At 36.4% G+C, this 21,631-nt stretch overlaps 1 protein-coding gene across 1 annotated transcript; it reads right to left on the minus strand.

Annotated features, from left to right (window-relative positions):
• Positions 1–602: 602 nt before the first annotated feature.
• On the minus strand, positions 603–16,650 carry LOC125995802 (DLA class II histocompatibility antigen, DR-1 beta chain-like). Its single transcript, XM_049764786.1, has 5 exons — positions 16,506–16,650; positions 12,280–12,549; positions 5,597–5,875; positions 4,852–4,962; positions 603–676 (listed from the first exon to the last, which is right to left on the minus strand). The coding sequence occupies exons 1-5, from the start codon at positions 16,600–16,602 to the stop codon at positions 603–605; spliced, it is 831 nt and encodes a 276-aa protein (XP_049620743.1). The 5' UTR covers positions 16,603–16,650.
• Between the last annotated feature and the right edge of the window lie 4,981 nt (positions 16,651–21,631).

The raw sequence follows: 21,631 nt of genomic DNA on the forward strand, positions 1-21,631 counted from the left end.
AAAAGCAAAAGGAATCTCATGTGTAAAATCTCATATAAAATATTTTATTTTTTTATTCAGAATTTCTAAAAGATTTTCTGATTTATAACAATAAAATAGGTACCATTGTTAATAACAAATTCTTTTACACTACAATTGGGATGTAATAATAATGTTGACTTTGGATTAGAGAGATAATACAGGACAAGGTGCTTGCCTTGCAACAACTGACTTGGGTTCAATCTCAGGCACCACATATGCTGCCCTAAACACCACCAGAAATGACCCCTGCCATACCTCCAAGCACAGAGCCAGAAGTAAAGGTGTGAAATCCTATTTTCTTAAAAAGTGGTCATTTAGGAAAAGATCTACAGATAGGGTTTGTTGCCTGGGAAGCCAATTTCAATTGAGTTGGACATTTCATTCCCCAGTGCCAGATAAAGTAAGGCAGAAGGAATAGGTGAAATCAATACCCAAAGCCCTTAGTATTGGGACATCCATAGATCTCTGTTAAAGGAGGCTTGAAGACCTCCCAGGTCAGGGAATTAAGATTCTACTAAGCCTCAAGTTCCCTGGTACTTCACCTTCTGTTTTGTCCTTATACAGCTGTACATTTTACTTTGTCAAAAAATTTCTGACATGGCTGCCTTGAGGTTGAAGTTAGCACAAGGAGTGGCTTGGTTAACTGTGAAGAAGTCTTGGGACAAGAAACAAAATAGCTATTAAGTTGAAGACATGAATTTTCCCATCTGATATATATGAGTTGGAACAATAACTGATATAGTTAAAGGTCTCATGTGTAAGGAGTATTTTAAAGGATATTTAAATGAACTTTAATTTTTACATCTTCCAAAACTCTAATCATTCTGACAGATTATTTGAGGTGATTGATTTATACTACCAATAAACTAAGTCTATTAGAAACAAACCTCTTTAGCTAGATGAAAATCCATATACACCTCAACACAGGCCCCTTGCCGGGTATGTATTGTGAATTGGGGGACAAAAGAAGAAAAAAAAAAAGAAAATGTATTGACTGATTTGTCTTTAACAAAGAACAATTATGTGTATTCTTGATGTCAATTACTTACCTATTTAAATTAAAATCTGATCAGTTTGAAATCTGATGTATGTGTCTAGGGCCTAGATTCTCATTTTGGCTCTAAATACTTTCTTAATAAACTTCACCTTATCAAATTTGCAAGTCACTTATCAGTGGTAATGATTTCAGTTAGTATATCCTTTATAATAAATGGAATATCTTGTGTATACACAGGTTTTCTGAATTCTGTGAGTTTCTCTAATAATTGATTAATTCCAAGGAGAGGTTTGTAAAGGATTCTTTTATATAGTCAGTGGTCAGAAATACAGATAATAATCTGGATTTGCCAGTGAGGTCTAAACTTGTGAGCTTGAGCTCTTTACCTATGTAATTTGATATTAATAACAAAATTTTAGAATTTAATTAAATTATCAGATATTCTACTTGTATCATTTGTTTGGGGATGCCCCTTTATTAACACATTCTGGATCCAGAAATACATTTTCATTATTCCTCCCCACATCATTTTCTCCAATAAGCAAACATTTAAAAAATTGTTCCATTGCTTTATTCCACAAGGTAAATGATATGGGATGGATAGATTAAATGGAGATAGATACATATTTCTATTTCTATCTAAATAATATTTTTCTATAAAATTTCCTATATTTCATGAAAGAGTATTCTTAAATTTTCTTACAAACACAGAGCATTTTTCTTGTTACTCGTGTATAAGTTTATTCGTACTTTCTTCTTTGCCTACCAGTACTGTTTATGATTTCTGTTAGGTAAGTTCCAGAGAGGATTCTCTTGTACACATAAGGTGGTCACAGAATATGAGGGATCTCAGAATTTCTTTTCTACTAAACTTGTGGCTTTGTCCTTATGATCTGATATTGTTTGCCAGAGCAATAATACAGTGGATAAGTGTAAAAGAACATTTTAATAAACTGTATAAAGTCATAAACTTATAAATTAGCTACTTTCCTATTTCTCACAATATGAAGGGAATTATATATTTGTCATTGAGAGTGAAATTATGTAGGCAAACAGCAAGATATGTATTTATTGTAAAGGTTTTGTGCTACTCAAAACCTTAAAAAATGTCTAATTGCAGAATACAGAACATTTTTTTCAGAAAATTTAATAAAAACAATATTCTTGGTGCCTGAAAAATGGCAAAGTGACTTAAAGAACTTTCTTCTCAAGCTCAGGAATACAAGTTCAAACCCAAGTGTGATGCAAGTGTTCACCAAATTAATCTTGATAGTGCCTAGATCTCGATCCCTGGTAAGGTTAAAAAAGAAAATTTTCTGATCTACAAGTGACAAAAAGTCATAAGTGTAAATAAATAGCATTGCTGTCTTGTGATCCAATCTTCCTATTTTCTACTGAGGGAACAGCAGAGTATTGGTCCATAGCTGACAATGCTCATGGGGCTATTCCTAGCTCTTTGCTCAGGGGTAATCTGGGAGGTGTTCAGGGAACTGTTTCCTGGGGATCAAATCTTGGGCCAGATGCCTGAAAGGCTTAAAGCCTAAACCTCTGCATTATTTTTCAGCCCCCATTTTCTTTCCTTTCTACTTCTTTTCCTTGAAGCTGTATGATTTTTACTTCACGGTCATTTGAGAAACTAGGTATAAAAAAATGTGGAAAAAATAAAAGTTCAGATGCTTGAGAGGCAGTAAAGGTTGATTATAAAGGAGACCAGAAACCTTGGATCTAATGTTCTCTAATTAGTATTGAGACTTCAGACTGGGATGAAATCCAATGAAACCTTCGGGAAGACATCTCTTCAGAGTCACTGAACAAAATCGATCTCGGTCTTGAGAAACTTCTTTTCACAGAAAGATAGGGGCCAAGCAGAAAATCTTTTATGCTGTCAAGAAAATATTCTTTCTGTAGCGTCACCATCTTCACCTCAGTTCAGGAATTCTGCAAGAGAGATGAAAATGTTGTGTTCACACCTACCACTACAAGAGCTTCCTCCTCCCTCAGTCTCTCACATTATAGCACTGCAGTAAAAAGGGCAAATATTAAAAAAAAATTTTTTTTAATTTTAAGCCAGAGCGATAGCATAGTGGTAGGGTGTTTGCTTGCACAAGGCCAACCTAGGACAGACCTCAGTTCAATCCTGGCATCCCATATGGCTCCCCAAGCTAGGATCAATTTCTGAGTGCTTAGCCAGGAGTAACTCCTAAGCATCACCAGGTGTGGCCCAAACTCTCTACCCAATTTGTTTTTAATTTTATTAAATCACCGCTAGTTACAAGTTTATTCATTGTTGGATTTTAGACACTCCTTGTTCCAGTACCGATCCCTCCATTATGACTTCTTCCTTCTATGGGGTTCCCAGGCTCCCTCCTCGCACCTCACCACCCATAGCCTACCCCCTTTATTAGTGCCTTTTAAGTTTTGTTGTTGAAATTTAGACCCTTGTTTCAATGTAATTAACTCCATGATTTGGATATTTAGTTAGGACACTCCTCGAACCCATTGATGTACTCAGACCCCTTTACTCCCCCCTCCCTTATCCTTCTCATCTATCTCTTCTTTGCCCCTCAATTTTATTCCATCTCTGTCCTTTTTTCCCTATAATATTAGGTCAAAATGGATCTAGATATTTTCCCCTTTCAATTTATCACATATAAGTGAAATCATTTAATATAAGAAAGTAAAAAAAACTTATATCACCCTGAGATATTGCTAATTTAGAGAGAAGGCCTTTAATCAAGTGGAAATGAGTTAAAGTATATAAGCTTCTAGATCAGAAGTCACATCCAGAATCTAACCCATGATTCTTGACTTCTGGGTTTTTGGGTTTTGTTTTGTTTTTCTTTCCTTGAATTTTGCTGTTGTTAGTTTTGGGGTTTGATTGTTTTTGCCAGTACTTTTACTCTTTGCTCTCTCCTCAGAGATCACTTCTGGAAGTTCTCAAGGGTCATAGAGAGCGCCTGGAATCAAAGCCTGGTCAGCCTTGTGAAAGACAAATGCCTTATCTGTTTTATTATCTTTTTAGACTGCTGACGTTTGTTTTGTTAATTCTGACTTCTCTGTTGTCACTTCTATTATCTGCCTTAAGAAAATCAACATGTTTTTTAGCGGGAACCAAACAGCTTAACCCTAAAGTTCATAGAGTTTCCTAAGAAAGAGAAGTGCTTATTTACTAAATTATGGTACATGAAGGTATCATAGAGCTGATATTATCATAGTATAGGAAGTGAAATGGTAGGGAGATCATTGTACTACATTGGAAGGATATTGTTGGTTGTGAAGCAGTAACATACTTTAAAGAGGCATGAAATTGGGCCTCAAAAACATATTCATTCCATTTAATAACAAGTAATTCCTCAATTTAAAAATATCTAGTAAGCAACAATAATGAATCTATTTCAGATACAGTGACCCTAACCCCAAATCACAGTGGTTTGACCCCAAATCACTCTAAAATTTCCCCAGTACTATAATCAACATAACATGGTACCAACCATAAGAAAAACTGAGATTCTATAAAGATTTTATCATTTGAATTCCATGTAGTTTCCGCAAACTTAATAGTACTTCTGCATTTTTCCTGGATTTTTGACCTGAAGTCTCCCTAAATGATGTATTTTTCTTATCCCTAAAGTTCATAATCTTGTATATTTTAGCACATTATAAATAAAATACTATACATAAAATCTGGATTTTAAGGAAATTTGAAATCAATTGGAGAAATAAACAGGACCACTACATACAGAAAACTGAAATGAGCAAAAGAATATTTCTTCCCGTCCAGCCCACCCCCCAAATAACATGTGTGGAGTCTAACCTACCAACAGGCTTCTTACCTTTCTGATATCTGAAGGAAATAAATAGTCCAACTCCAAGAAAAAGTACACCCAGAACAAAACCCCAAATTCCACACCACATCTTGTTCTGTGCAAATTCAGACTGTGTCCCTGAGAAAATAAATTAGTTTTAGTGATTTTTATTTGAACTCCAATTTCTCTAATTAAGAATGCTGAATGTGAAGGAAAAAAGCATCCCTGAAAAAATTTAGATAATTGGTCATTTCTGAAAAAGAGCTTTAAAAGATAGCTTGGAGTTGCAAATTTAGAAATCACATTTACTGAAATATTATGGCTCTACCATAACATCACTACTTTACATCTGCCAGAAGTGGAGCCTGAAACACAAATATTGAGCATTTTGTTGATGGTGCCAGAATAAATGGAGACTGAAAGCAGATGTCAGGAAGAATTCTAAATTTTAGAGGTTGTGCCTCTTTTTATATCACAGTGAAATCTCGAATCAACAAGTCAAGTTTCAAGCAAGGGACTCATCCAAAAGCAATGGAATTAACATCATCTCTACCATTATAGCAGGCTTAAAGTAGGAATAATAATTTTTTCTACAACCTGCCAGAATAATTGCACCCATAAGGAATACGACAAGTAGAGACTCTATCATGGTATGCCTGCAAGACATGTGTGCTGAAGAACAGAAGACCATGGAGTAAATAAAAATAGTCAGGGATAAACATGCCCCTTTCCTTAGTGAGTGTGAGATTTATGATATTAGAAAGCTGCTCACTCCAATCCACCTTTATGGGGCTCTTCAGGCTTGGGTGATCCATGTGGCAGGTATAGACATCTTCACTCTGTGTAACTGTTTCAAGCATCACCATGATTTGAAAGGTCAAGTCTCCATTTGGAATGAGTCCTGTGGAGATCACTCCATCCTCCTGTTCTTGGCCATTCCGAAACCACCTGACTTCAATTTGACCTGGATAAAACCCATTCACAGAACAGACCAGAAGGCTGTGCCCAAAGGGCTGGATCTTCGCAGGAAACACAGTTACCTTGGGCACAACTGAAAGGAATAAGGGAGGAAGAGAGAGTAAGTACTGGGTAGGCTAACTTTCTACTTTAAGGCCTGACTTCAGTATCAGGATAACCTCACATCATTGGCCATATGATTCAAAAGGATTTCCTGTCACAGCATTAAAATAAACCCTACAGCATGGTCCCGCTAGATTTGAGAAATGCCTTAAAAGTTTTAGTTTATTTTCAGAGTAATTCACAGAGCAGCCTCCTTGAATTCAAATCTAGATTTTACTCATGACTGACTGATCCTAGAATTATTTATAATTTACTCTATTTCTCAGTCTTCTCACTTATAAATATTATTAAAATTCAGTTATCTGGATATTAATCTCTAAATCATTGAGCGCAGTCATAATAAAAGTTTGAGTCAAACTGGAGAGGGAATGGAAGAAACTGACTCTTAAAAATTTTAGAATTGCAATAAGTCCATAATTTTCTTTTTTTGTAAATGAATATTTTATTTTAATTGTTTTTAATTGATAGTGATATTTATTACTAAGCTGACTTTTGAGTTTGGAGCAAGATGTGAGACTAGTTCATCTGTGTATTTAATGTTTGATACAATGCTTGGAATCCCCAGATTTCCAGACTCAAAATGCAATTACTTTTAATACATGGGAAAACAAATATCTTAGTAGAAGATAGATTTAATATTGGTGGTAAATAATTAAAATCTATAATTTCTTTAAAAATACATACATAAGTAATAAATAATATATTAAGTAATACACAGTAAAATATAAACCATAAATTAAGGCAATGTTAATTAAATAAATATCAACAGTGTAAATCTTACTGCATAGAGAACCCATAAATTAAAAGAAAAACTAGGAGAAAAATTTGAAAAAGGGTAATACATAGAAAAGTAAAACCATGTACATCCACGCATAGGAAATTTCATGACTTCATCTCTTCTGACGGCTGCATAATATTCCATTGTGTAGATGTACCACAGTTTCTTTAGCCATTCTTCTGTTGAAGGGCATCTTTATGCTTTTCCAGAGTCTGGCTCTTGTAAATAGCACTGCAATGAATATAGGAGTAAGAAGGTAATTTTGAATTGTATTTTTGTGATCCTAGGGTGTACCCCTAGGAATGGTATAGCTGGATTATATGGGAGTTAAATATAGTCAAGGCCATCTACCAAAGCCAATGGCAAATATTATCCTTAATGGAGATAAAGTAAAATCCTTTACTCTAAAACCTGGTAAGACAAGGCTGCCCTCTCCAATGACTCCTATTCAATATAGTGCTGGAAATTCTTGCCACAATGATTAGGCAAACGTAAAAAGATATCAAGGACATTCAGATAGGAAAGGTAAAAGTCAAGCTCTCACTGTTTGCAGATGACATGATACTATATTTAGTAAACCCTAAAGACAATACCAAAAAGTTTCCAGAAACAATAGATTCATATAGCAAAGTGGCAGGCTACAAACTTAACAGTAAAAAATCAATGACCTTCTTAGACAATAATGATAGAGAAGAAATGGACATAAAAAAATCCCATTCACATTAATGTCCCACAAACTCAAATATCTTGAAGTCAAATTAACTAAAGATGTAAAGGACTTATACACAGAAAACTATAAAACCCTGCTTCAAGAAATAAAAGAAGACACAAAAAAAATGGAGACACATACCCTTCTCAGGGGTTGGCAGGAATAGCATCATTAAAATGGCAATACTCCCCAAAGCATTGTACAGAATTACTGCAATCCCTCTAAAGATACCCATGACATTCTTCAAAGAAGTGGATCAAACATTCCTAAAATTCATCTGATACAATAAACACCCATGAATAGGTAGAGTAATTCTTGGGAAAAAGCATATGGAAGGCATCACTTTCCCCAACTGTATGACAAGGTTATAGTCATTAAAACAGCATAATACTGGAATAAAGACAGACTCTTGGATCAATTTAATAGACTAGAGTATTCAGAGAATGCTCCCAGATATACAATCAACTAATCTTTGGTAAAGAGGCGTGAAATGCAAAATGGAGCAAAGAAAGCCTCTTCAACAAGTGGTGTTGGGACAACTGGTCAGCCATTAGGAAAAAAAAGACAAAAATGAACTCAGATCTGCATCTAACACCCTGCACAAAAGTCAAATGCAAATGGATTAAAGACCTTAATATCAGACATGAAACTAAAAGTATATAGAACAACACATAGGTAAAACACTCCATGACATTGAAAGTAAAGGCATCTTCAAGGAGAAACAACACTCTCTAAACAAGTCTAAGCAGAGATACACAAATGGGATTGTATTAAGCTGAGTAGCTTCTTCACCTCAAAGGAAATAATGCCTAAGTTACAAAAGTCACCCACAGAATGGGAGAAGCTTACCATAAGATAAGAGGCTAATATCTAAGGTATACAAAGTACTGACAGAACTGAACAAGATAAAATCATCTTACCCCATCAAAAAATGGAGATAAGTAATGAACAGACAATTTCTCAAAGAAGAAATACAAATGGTCAAAAGGTACATTAAAAAAGTGCTCCACATCACTATCATCAGGGAGATGCAAATCAAAACAACAATGAGATACCATCTCACACCACAGAGACTGACACAGATCAGAAAGAACAAGAACAATTAAAGCTGGCAGGGATGAGGGGAGAAAGGAATGCTCATTCACTGCTGGTGGGAATGCCATCTAGTCCAGCCCTTATGGAATATGGAGATTCCTCAAAAAACTGGAAATTGAGCTCCCATATGATCCAGCTATACCACTCCTAGGGATATACCCTAGGAACACAAAAACACAATACAAAAATCCCTTCCTCACACCTATATTCATTGCAGCACTATTTACAAAGCCAGACTCTGGAAACAACCAAGATGCCCTTCAATATATGAATGGCTGAAGAAACTGTGCTACATATAGACAATGGAATATTATGCAGCTATCAGAAGAGATGAAGTCATAAAATATTTCTATACATGGATGCACATGGAATCTATTATACTGAGTGAAATAAGTTTGAGGGAGAGAGATAGAGACAGAATAGTCTCACTCATCTATGAGTTTTAAGAAAAATTAAAGACATTAAAATAATTCCCAGAGACTAGGGCCGGAAGGACTGGCTCGGCATGTGAAGCTCAGCACAAGTAGTTGAGAGTGCAGTGGAGAAACAACTATGCTGAGAACTATAGTGACAGTGTCATTGAGTCATTGAGTGAGGGATGTAGAAGGCCTGTCTTGAATACAGGCAGGGGGTAGGGGAGGGAGTAGATGAGGGCATTGGTAGTAGAAAGGTTGCACTGGTGAAGGGTTTTTTGTTTGGTTTTGGTTTGGTTTTGGTTTTTGGGTCACACCCAGTAGCGCTCAGGGGTTTCTCCTGGCTTTACACTCAGAATTGCTCCTGGCAGGCTCGGGGGACCATATGGGATGCCGGGATTCGAATCACCATCCTTCTGCATGCAAGGCAAATGCCTTACCGCCATCCTATTTCTCTGGCCCCAATGGGGGTGTTCTTATTATGACTGAAACCCCACTACAATCATGTTTGTAATCACGGTGTTTAAATAAAGATGTTTAGCAAAAATAAAAATAAATAAGTAGGTAAATAAATAAGGTATTAAAAGAACATTAAAACTGGGGCCGGAGAGATAGCATGGAGGTAAGGCATTTGCCTTTCATGTGGGAGGTCATTGGTTCAAATCCCAGCGTCCCATATGGTCCCCCGTGCCTGCCAGGAACAATTTCTGAGTGTGGAGCCAGGAATAACCCCTGAACACTGCTGGGTGTGACCCAAAAACCACAAAAAAAAAAAAAACTTAGTAAACATTGGAGTCAGAACAGTGGTGCAGCAGTAGGGCATTTCCCTTGCACGTGGCTGACCTAGGACGGACCTAGTTTGGATCCCTCAGTGTCCCATATGATTCCCGAGCCAGGAGTGGTTTCTCAGTGCAGATCCAGGAGTAACCCTTGAGCATCACCAGGTGTGGCAAAAAAAAAAAAAAAAAAGGAGGGATAGAACTACACTAACAACTATCAAGACAACGTTAATGAGTGAGAAAAATAAAATGACTATCTCAAATACAGGGAGGGGTTGGGAAGGAGAGAAGGGGGCTCTGGTGGTGGGGATGTTGCACTGGTGAAGAGGAGTCTTCTGTTTATGACTGAAACCCAACTACAATTATGCTTGTCATTATGGTGCTTAAATAAAGACTTTATAAAACCAAAAAAAGTAAAAATAAAAAGGAGGGAGAGTACAGTTTTGTGGCTTACTTGAGTTCTATCCCCAGCACTATATATAGTTTTGAGAGTAAGCACTTAGAACTGCCAAATGTGACCCAAGCCCTAAAATAATTTTATTAATAACTATTATTAATAATAATCTTATTAGTTTGATGTTGACAGAAGCACTCGAGAATTTACTGGACTGTCTCTATTGGGACTCAGTGGATATATGTAGGAACCTCTTGCTCCCTCCTGGATGTCTAGGCCATTGCACAGGAGGTTTCTTTAGACACAAGTGGATATAGAAGAATCCCTGCCAGGGGCCAGAGTGATAGCACATTGATTAGCATTTGCCTTGCATGCAGACGACCTGGGACTGACCCAGGTACAGTTCCCAGCATCCCAGATGGCGCCCCTAGGCTGCCAGGAGCAATTTCTGAGTTACTTCTGAGCCAGGACTAACCTCTGAGTGCTGTTGGGTGTGACCCAAAAACCAAAAAAAAAAGAGAGAGAGAGAGAGAGAGAGAGAGAGAGAGAGAGAGAGAGAGAGAGAGAGAGAGAGAGAGAGAGAGAGAATCCCTTCCAAACTCAACTTTAAAGGGTCATTAGGTTTGAACAATTTTGCTTTTTTTTTTTTTCATTTTTGTGCCTTTGGATCTTAAAGATGTCAAAATACACATTGAGGCATTAACAATCGATTCCAAGTTAAAGTCAGTGTAGAATTAAAATGTTAAAAGCAGAAGTTTGCATAACACATAGGCAGTCTTGCAGAACCATGTGGACTTAGATTACCTTACAGCTCCCCAGGGCAGCACTTGTGATATTATAAATACAGAATGCTGCCCCTATCTCCCTAATCCTTCTTCCAGTTTTATTCACCTTCTACGTGATGTTAAGACCCAAATTACTTCCATTGAGAATTCGCTGCCTGCTCTGGGGGAAATATATGAACTTGGTTTTCTGTTGAGTTGGTTAAAAATCTACATTTCTTTGTCTTGTAACGATTTTAGTTAAACTTACAAGTGTTTCTATATAAGATTATGACTGCTTTTATTAATACATAAATTAGTTCTACAAATATATTAAAGTGAGCACGTGAATAATGGGCATTTTCTTTCAATAGACATTCATAGGTCAGCCTTATCATTAATGTTAGATTTTAATCCGGGCATGAGAAGAGGCAAAAATACAAATATCACAGGTACCCTGGTAAGTGGAATAAAATGAATTCGAAGTGCAGGGTATTTCCTGGAGGAAGAAAGGAACACGGTGGGTTCACATCTTGCCATGTGAGCTGAAGTTGGCTGATGACTTACTACTGAATGACTGCTCTAAAGGAAATTGTGAAATAAAATTAGGCACAGAGGAGGTGAATTTGCTGAGGTGTGTCAGTTATAGAAACATTTTTTTTTTTCTGGCTGTGGAAAGCCCCACAGCCTCTCTGTTCATCTATATACCAACGTTCTGCAGTAATGACAGGAAAAGATCAGCCCAACACAGGATATGTAAAGAGGAAAAACAAGCCTCCACTTCACACACACACACACACACACACACACACACACACACACACACAGGCATGCCTTCATGCACACACAAAGCATTCAGAGCTTTTTGTCTCTTAGTTTGCATTTCCTCCCCCTTAGAGTGGTTTAGAAATAACCTCAAGTTCAAAATAGGTATTTTCCTTTCAAACACATTTACTGTGTTTTCCCTTTCAAAATTACCCTCACAGACAAACAACTGTTTCTTGAAATGTTGGTAAGTTGTTCATTTTTACTCTATTGAGAATAGTTTCTGTTATGTGAACTATATATAAATTGAAATTTGCCTACAGGAAAGAGGGTAGTGAAGAAAATAGTTAACACTTTTGTGGTTTGTTTTGGTTTGGGGCCACTTTTAGCATTGCTCAGGACTTACTCCAGGCTCAGTGCTGAGGGTTACTGCTGGGGATGTTGTGAATTAATCTCAGGTCTGCAACATGGAAGGCAATTGCCTTTTACCCACTGTACTATTGCACCAAGCCTGCCTATACTCTTTATTATAAATGACTTGCCTTTACTTACCGATAGGCCCTCATTATTGTCATCAACTCTGAAGAAAACATTACTTTCCTTCGTTCCTCTATGTATAGATGATATTTTATTTTAGTAATCAAGTACATACTTCCACTGCCACCCACCTGCATGCCTTACCTCTCCGTTGCACCAGGAAGCTCTCAATAATCCTGTAGTTGTGTCTACAGAATCTGTCCACCGCAGTCCGTAGCTGCTGGATGAAGTCCTTCTGCTGATTCCAGTACTCTGCATCTGATCTTCCCTGTTCCGTCACTGCCGTAAACTCCCCTACTTCACTGTCAAAGACCACTAACAGGTCTTGGTTATAAATATAGGAAGCCAGGTAGCGCACCTGCTCTGTCCCGTTGGAGAAACGGCATTCACATTTACCCTGTGTCATGAAATGTACTGTGGGGACAGAAAAGATCCAGTAACCTGGTCAGACTCCTCATAAATAGATAGTGATCCCCAAGAATACAGGGTTCTAGTCAACAGTGAATACACCATGATACCCCAATAGACTCAACCCTACCCCCAATTACCAGCAATAACTGCATTTTAGCCATTTTTCTACTAGAAACAGAGGCCTGGTAGGCCAGAAAATTGTCCTCTGGTTCAGAACCATTTAAATTATTTGTTTTGGTTTTGCTTTTGTTTGGGAGAAGGGCAATCCTGAAGGTGCTCAGAATTTACTCCTTACTCTGTGTTCAGGATTATTCCTGACGATGCTCATGGGACCATAGGCTGTGCTGAGGCTAGAACCTATGTCATATGCAAGGCAAGTGCCTTATCCACTTTCTCACCTCTCAAGCCCCCAACACCACTTGGATCTAAAAGTTGACTTCCCGGCACAGTAGGACTAGGAAGGCCGTTTTCTGCTAAAGATAACATATATGGGGTCAGAGAAATATTTAAAAAAGGATGAAAATGCTTGTCTTGCATGTGGCCAATCTTAATTCAATCTCTGGTGCCATATATGATCCCTTGAACGCCAAAAGGAATGACTCCTTAGCTAGTACTATCAGGAGTGTTCTCTGAGCACAGGTTCAGACCTAAGCTATGTATACAGCTGGGTGTGTCATACAACTCACCCAAATAAAACTAATGTCAAGTATAAAAACATAAAAAAATGAACTTTTTCCAAAAATTGGAAGAAAAAAATAGTAAAACAGTGAGAAGACAGAGAGTGTGAAACAGAGGGTAAAATATCTGAACTGAATAAAACAGTAGAACCAAAAAGCTTCCATAGGTGATACTAGAATTTGTAATATATATGAGATATTAAGTATAAAGGGAAGCCTATAGAATAAATTTAAGATTATCATAATAGAAATACAGATCAGCAACCCTTTTTCAGAATTTCTAAAACCAAAAAGCTCAGAAGCTAGATTTTAATATATATATTAAATTTATTTTAAAAGCCTAAATTAAGTAGGGACAGGTGGGGCATTTGCCTTGCATGCAGCCAACCCAGGTTCAATCCCTGGCATTCTCTACGGAAGTCTGTCAGGTATAATTTCTGAGCCCAGAGCCAGGAGTAATGCCTAAGCACTACCAGCTGTGGCGCCAAAACAAAATAAAACAAAAAGCCTTAATTTATGAGGTAAAAGGATCAGGCACATCTCAATGCTAAATCAGTATCTAAGTCTCAAGAACATCTATTGATTTAATATATCTATACATATACATGAATACACAGATACATACAGACAACATACATGCATGGATATTGACTTTGTCCTTATGTTTAAATGAACACATAAATTAAAGGTAAGATAAATATTGTCACTTTAAAATTATATTAATGGCCAGAGTGATAGCATAATGGGTTTAGCATTTGCCTTGCATGTAGCCAAATTGGATTCAATCCCTGCATTCCATATGGTTCCCGGAGTGCTGCCAGGAATAATGCCAGAGCACAGAGCCAAGAGTAACCCCTGAGTGCTGCCAAGTGTGACCCAAAAAATAAAGATAAGAAAAGAATATAAAATTATTACAGATGATTGATATAATTTACAGAATATATTTGAAGTGGTAGTCATTATTAATTATTTGTACAAGCAAATTATTGAAAATTGGTTATGTCCAAGAATTCATGATATATTCCAAAATGTGGCATAAGGCAAAAGAAAAAATGAATATGCATGAATTAATTGAATTAATTCAAGAAAAAGTGGTGTATTTGTACAAATGTATATATAAATGTATAAATACAAATATATATATATATATAAATGGATTCACCACAAAAATGATTGAGTTACTCAAATACATTATTAACAAGGTAGAATACTTAAGCTAACTTCACCGAAGGAGACTTTCCAGTGTCTGTAAAAACAAACAAACAAAATATCCCAAATTGCAAAAACTGGCTAAAAAAGTGAATGTGTATTTAAGTGAAGTGTAGGGTTTTTATTTTATTTTAAATAAAACATTAATTAATTAGTAAAAAAAAGTATAAGATATTTTAGCAAACTAGGCATAAACAAACTTTCTTAATATAAAAAAAAGATAGCCATAAATCTAGCATGTTTAGAAGCAACACCTTATAAACCCATATTTTAATCACATTGCTGCTGATAGGAAAAAGAATTACATATTGTGAGAAGGCTAACTTATATATCATAGAATGCTGCCAGCATCACTGACATATGGCTACTAAATATGAGAAAAATCATCAGTTGTGACCACCAAAAATGACTCCAAACTTTGCTAAGTGTTCCAGGGGATGAAAAAATCCAAAGTTATCCCATAGGATTACTTCTGGTATACCATCTAACAAGTGGTGGAAGAAAATATGCTATTAATTATAAAACAGTTGTAAATTGCTTCAAAATTTTAGCCAACATTATAATTGATTTGTTTTAATTCTTTGGTCTTGAACACATTCTTTAAAACAAAACAAACAAACAAACAAAAAAAAAAACCATGCAGTCTAGGCTCTTGCCTTGCTTTCTGCCAACTAGGTTCAATCCTTGGCAATTCATATGATCCCCTAATCCTGCCAGGAAGAATCCTGAACACAAAGTTAGGAGTAAGTCCTGTACACAATTTGGGTGTGTCCCCCAAAACAAGCAAACAAAAAAATAGCTCAGCATAGTTCCAGATTCTAAGAGCCACGTGTATGACAGTCTCATATATATGATGCTATTGTGTGCAGTGATGCTGCAGATTTGCACCACGCCTCAAAAACATAGGCAGTGACTAAATTCTTATAATTCAGCATGTCTGAATTATTTATTATTTTAGAAAAGTGTGCATTAGTTTATTATTTTAGAAAATATCAAGACTATATGGACAACCAGAAGTTTATATTGTCTAACTACTACAAAACTACTTTGTATCAATGACTTCAGTTAATCAAAGGCAAATTAATAATAATAATAATATCAAATGTTATCATCTTTGTGCCAAGGTATTAGAAGATGTCCTAAACATCAAAGATAACCCTCATGGATGCTCCCTATCTATCAGGTTATCCAAATATTAAAAATATTCACTTCACTAGAAACAGGCTTTCTACTTCCCTCATTCATTCACATTGCAGGTGGAGGTGGGGTGGGAAGAAGGGAGATTTGGGACATTGGTGATGGGAATGTTGCACTGGTGAAGGGGGGTGTTCTTTACATGACTGAAACCCAACTACAATCGTATTTGTAATCAAGGTGTTTAAATAAAGATATTAAAAAAGAATGCACAATAAAATATTAATTAGTATCATGCAAAACTAATACTAAATAAAATTTCTACATAAACAGTAAAAAATTTAAAAAATATATTTACTTCAGCCTATGTGCTTTCCATGGAAAATTCTGACAAATATAGTCAAAGAATCTCCAGTGGAGCATAGGAATTTATTAATATTGGGGATCAAGGAGAAAGGAAAGAAAATAATGGATGAGAACTTATGACACATCATCACAGAGCAAAGTACAAATACCGAAACTCCTGTTGTAAACACACTTCTAGTTCTTCTAAGAGAGATCTTTCTAATTTCTTTAGACCGATCATAACATTTTTAGAAAGACCTTTCATTTTTATGACTTAATCTATAAAGAAAACCTTTGAGTATAGGATTATTTGGGTATTATTGTTCCTATAGATTCATAAGACACTGAAGACATGAAATACAAGATTTTAGTGTAAGGGAATGAATGACCTCTATCATCTAGTCCCATATGCAACTCTTAAAGAGCAGACAAGCATCATAACACCTTTTGTTATGGAAAGAATTGAGAATCCCTTTGATAGAGAAAGTTAGTCATAAAAGGAACTGTAATGTTTTCTAAGGAATCTGACCTGAACAATAACAAAGTTCCTGTTGGTCCCCGCCCAACAGTTCACCACCCAAAGTGTACACTTACATGGTATGTCCCTGGCCCAAGGGAGGGAAGGCCTCAGTACCATCAGGGTGAGAGCTGCAATCCAGGAGGAGCCTCCAGAGTAACACAGAGAAGCCATGCTGTAAAGAAAAAAAAATAGTGTGCAGGGGAGCAAACAAATCTCACTTAAGGAATCCTAGGACCCTCCATTCATAAGCCCAAATAAAGTTAAGCAAGAAACTCATTGCTTGTGCCTGGATTGGTTCACCCCACTGTATAGAACCAATCAGTGTCAGAGATGAAAACCTTCATTAGTTACTAGTCAGAGATTCAGTTTGATGGTCTTCTAAAAATCTAGATTTCCTCTATGAGAAGGATTTAAGAAAAAAAAAAGTAGTACTTAGAAGTTAAGTTTGATTTAGTTGTAACTGAATTGCTTTAATAGGATCCCTATTCTATACCTGCTAACAGAGTATAAAATCTCCTAAAATCCTAAAATGCTGCTTTGGGAAGCATGGATATCCAGTATTGAAGACAGAATTAGGTTGACAGATTTACATGTGAGTGTGTTATGAGCTGAAGCAGTGGAAGAAAGATAATTACACCTTTAATCCTCATTGCAACATAACTTAGTGTTGCAGATATTTGAAATTTGATTAGCCTCTTAGTTAAAATTTAAAAAAATGTCATTTGTCATGTATTTTAGAAATAGAAAGTGCTAAAGTTGTCTGAAAGTGTCCAAGTAGCAGTATACCTTAGTAATTGAATAATATTAGAATCATAGCTGATTAGAAAGTATACTCCTACTTAGAAAAGGATATCTCTATCAAACTTATGGGAATTAAATATTAACCTAATAGTGACTAAACCGATTATATTGTTCCTTAATTGACTAACTAGTGACAATATGATATCAAGGGTTTTCATATTTGTTTCCTAATGATGTCATTGATTTTAGGGCCACCTGAAGATGTACATATAAAATTAAAAGGCTTTTAGGAAATTATATGTGGAATTATATCTCTAATGTTTATTTATATAACATTTATCCAAAAATGCAATAAGAAAGGGAGTCAGGGCCCGGAGAGATAGCACAGCGGTGTTTGCCTTGCAAGCAGCCGATCCAGGACCAAAGGTGGTTGGTTCGAATCCCGGTGTCCCATATGGTCCCCTGTGCCTGCCAGGAGCTATTTCTGAGCAGACAGCCAGGAGTAACCCCTGAGCACTGCCGGGTGTGACCCAAAAACTAAAAAAAAAAAAAAGAAAAAAAGAAAGGGAGTCAAATGAAAGTATCTAGGTTAATAATATTTGAAAATTAGACTTTAGCAAAATAACTCTTATTTTAATCAATAGTATTTCCAGTTAGAGAGGTAGTTTAAATGTTGTAAGCATATGCTTGCATGTGATCCCTAACAACCCATGATCACCTAAACATTGCAGAGAGCTGCCTCCAACCAAGAGCTAGGAGTAAATTTAATTACACTCAGTGGGGCTTGAAGACCCAAAACATAAATAAATAATAGCTATAGTAAAAGTGTATCTAATCCATGTCTGTTTGTTTCCATTATGATTTCTTCATTTTATTAGGGTTCATATACACCCTTATTTAATCACCTACATTTTCATAATTAATAATTATAGAATATTTAAGAAACAGAACACAATTGTGAAATACAAAAAACTAAAGAAAATATGGATGTAAGATTATAGTGATGGGAGGTTTCAATACACCACTCTTATCATTGGATAGATCCACCAAACAAAAGATTAATAAAAACAGAAGACCCTGTAATAATGAAATAGAAGAACTGGGATATCTGAATTATACAGGGCCTCCCATCCTCAAAAAGTTGAATACATGTTCTTCTCTAGTGCACAAGTTCTCCAGGATAGATAATATTTTAGATCACATGTCCAACTTACATGAATTCACAACATAAGAATCATATCAAGCATCCTATCAGACCACAATGCCACAGAGATAGAAAGTAACTATAAAGGAAGATATGGAGAAACTTTAACACCGAGAGACTCAAAACATGATGGTTAATAACAGCTGGGTCAATGACAAACTCAAGAAAGGCATATTTCCTATGCTATCTCTCTATATAGCATAAAAATATTAAAGCACTTAAGAAATTGAAGAAGATATAAGGAAATGGAAAAAACATTATATGTTCATAAATTAGAAGAATTAATATTGTCAAAATGACCATATTACTTAAATTATAATGCATCTCTATCTGACTTTAGACAATATTTTCTTTTTTTTTTAATTTTTATTGTGACCAAAGTGCATTACAAATCTTTCACTGCATCATTTATGGTACATAGTGACAATGAATGAAGGGCATTCCCACCACTGGTGCTATCCTCCCTCCGCCCCTGTTCCCAGTATGCATCCCATATCTCCCTCCTCTACCCCCCAGTATGCTAGTGCAACTGGTCTCCACTTTACAGCTTATTGTAGATTGAGCATCTATTCCACTGTCATTGGAGATAAAAAGAATAAGAAAAGGCAAAAAAGAAAAAGAAAAAATTTGGTGACAACTACCAAAAAAAGAAAGAAGAGAAAGAGAGGAAAAAAAGAAAAGAAAAATGGAAAAAAAAGAAAAAAATGGACCCGGCAAATAAAAATAAAAATAAATCTCTAAATAATAACCACAAGAGTGAAAAAGAATGAGAAAAGTGGAAGAAAAAAAGAGAAGGAAAATAAAGTCAAAAACTAACAAATCAAAACAAAACAAGAAAAAGTATGGGTGCTGGAGTGGTAGGGTTTGGCATTCCCCCCACTTTTTTTTTTTTTTTTTTTTTTTTGCATGGGCACAGTAAGCATTGGGGGAAGAAAGGGAATTCCCGTGATCTAAGAGATTCAGGGTTTCTCCATCCTTGAAGCATACCATCATGGGATCAACCCCTGGCTCTATATATACTCATTACCCCATCCCAAAGGCTATTTTGTGATGCCAGGAAAGTTTCCTCTCGGATGTGTGTGAGAAAATCAAGCCACTGTAGCTAGCAATCTTGGTATTTGCGCAGGTTATAGGTCAGGGTCTAGGACAGAGTCTCTAGGTTCTAGAGGTTCCTATCCATCATTGTTGTGGTGTTCAGTCTTCTGTAACACTTGCTCCCTGTTTTTGTTCAGTCCCTAAGCCGAAGCCTAGGATATAATGGATCCAAAAGTTCTGCTCAGTCTCTGTTGTCCAAGTTGGATTTCTGCAATAAGACATCTAGTTGTTGTTGCTGTTGTTGTTGTTTATGTGTCCTGGGCTACAGCCTAGGGTAGGGTTTTCCTTATTAGTCCCAAGGTAGGCTCTGTTCAGTCAAGGTTTTTAAAGTCAGTTTTCTGTTGTTGGTGCTCTTATTTTTCACAGTTCAAAGGATGATATCTCTTCTGATTTCCATTTAGTTTTAGGTGATGTGATAGGACAGCCTGGTCTTAGGTCAAGTTTTCCTTTCTTCGTTAGACAACATTTTTCAAAGTCTTAGAACAGTTTGCTAATTCCTAGGTATCTGGTGTTTTGGCTACTATTTAAATGGGACAGACTCCTTGATCTCATTATCCCTGATGCCTTTTTGTTTTGTTTTTGTATAAAATAATGCAACCAGGAGCCAGAGTAGTGGCACAGCGATAGGGCATTTGCCTTGCAAGCAGCAGACCTAGTACAGACCGCGATTCCCCAGGTGTCCTACATGGTCCCCCAAAACAGGAGCAATTTCTGAGCGCATAGTCAGGAGTAACCCCTGAGTGTTATTGGGTGTGGCCCAAAAAACAAACAAAAAATAATGCAACTAGTTTGTGTGTATTGACTTTACAGCCAGCCAATTTGCTGTATTGATTTATTGTCGAAAATCATTAAAGACCCCAAAGGCCAAAACCATACTGAAAAACAGGACATTCGTTACCTATCTAAAAACTGCACTACAAAGCCATAGCAATCAAAACAGCATGTTACTTATATAAAGTATAAGTATTCTGTTCATAGGTCAGAAGAGAATATCCAAAAATAAATGCTCATGTGTATGGTCAGCTAATTTTTGACAAAGGAAGAGAGTGAAATAGAATAAAGACATCCTCTCCAACAAGTAGTGTTGAGACAATTAAATCACATGATGCTCTTATCTCTACTTACCTCTTGTCTTTTGGGACAATACCTAGAATTACCACACAAGTTTCTTTTTTTTTTAGCATAACAGTGGTGTTATTAACATTTCCAAATGGCCCGGAGAGATAGCACAGCCACAGCTGCGTTTGCCTTGCAAGCAGCCGATCCAGGACCAAAGGTGGTTGGTTCGAATCCCGGTGTCCCATATGGTCCCCCGTGCCTGCCAGGAGCTATTTCTGAGCAGACAGCCAGGAGTAACCCCTGAGCACCGCTGGGTGTGGCCCAAAAACCAAAAACAAACAAACAAACGAAAAAAAAAAAAACATTTCCAAATGGGAGACACTACTAATGGTGCTCAATGAATCATTGATGCCTGAGATCACACCTAGGTTTCTAGCATGCAAAGCAACTTGAATTACCATTAAATTTTGGGGAGGAGTCCACACCCATTGGTGCTTAGGGGTTACTCCGGACTCTGCACAAAGGAATTACTACTAACAGCACTTGGGAACCATGTGGGATGCTGAGGATCAAACCTGGGTTTTAGCTCTTGTGTGCATGACAAATGCTCTTCCTAATGTACTAGTGCTCAAATTCCCCCCTTTTTAATGTTTTTCTTTGTTTCTGGAGATGCTTGGAGGACCATTTATGGTGCTGGTTATATTGGGTGCAATACAAATTTCTTTAACCCCTCTATATTATCTTTCCATCCCTAGAGTATATTTTTAATATGGAACATTGGACATGGAAAATAAGGTAAATTGAAAAATATCTAAATAAAGAACAAGAAGTCTTGATGGAAAAACAGAAACTCTTATAACTCCCTAAGTGTTGAGAGTGATAGTTATCTTTTGCTGTTTAATGAGGTGTTATCTTTTGTTAATGAGGTGATTTTTGAAAAAACTAGTTGGGAGAATGGTTTTCAGCAGAGACTACCACATATTTAGATATTCTGAACAGTCAATCACTTTCTAATCTCCAGGAAAGTAGAAAAGGTCTATTAATCACTAAAAGTTAATTTTTTTTTGGTTTTGGGGTCACACTCAGCAGCGCTCAGGGATT

The sequence above is a fragment of the Suncus etruscus genome, chromosome 18, assembly GCF_024139225.1.
Source record: "Suncus etruscus isolate mSunEtr1 chromosome 18, mSunEtr1.pri.cur, whole genome shotgun sequence".
NCBI lineage: Eukaryota > Metazoa > Chordata > Mammalia > Eulipotyphla > Soricidae > Suncus > Suncus etruscus.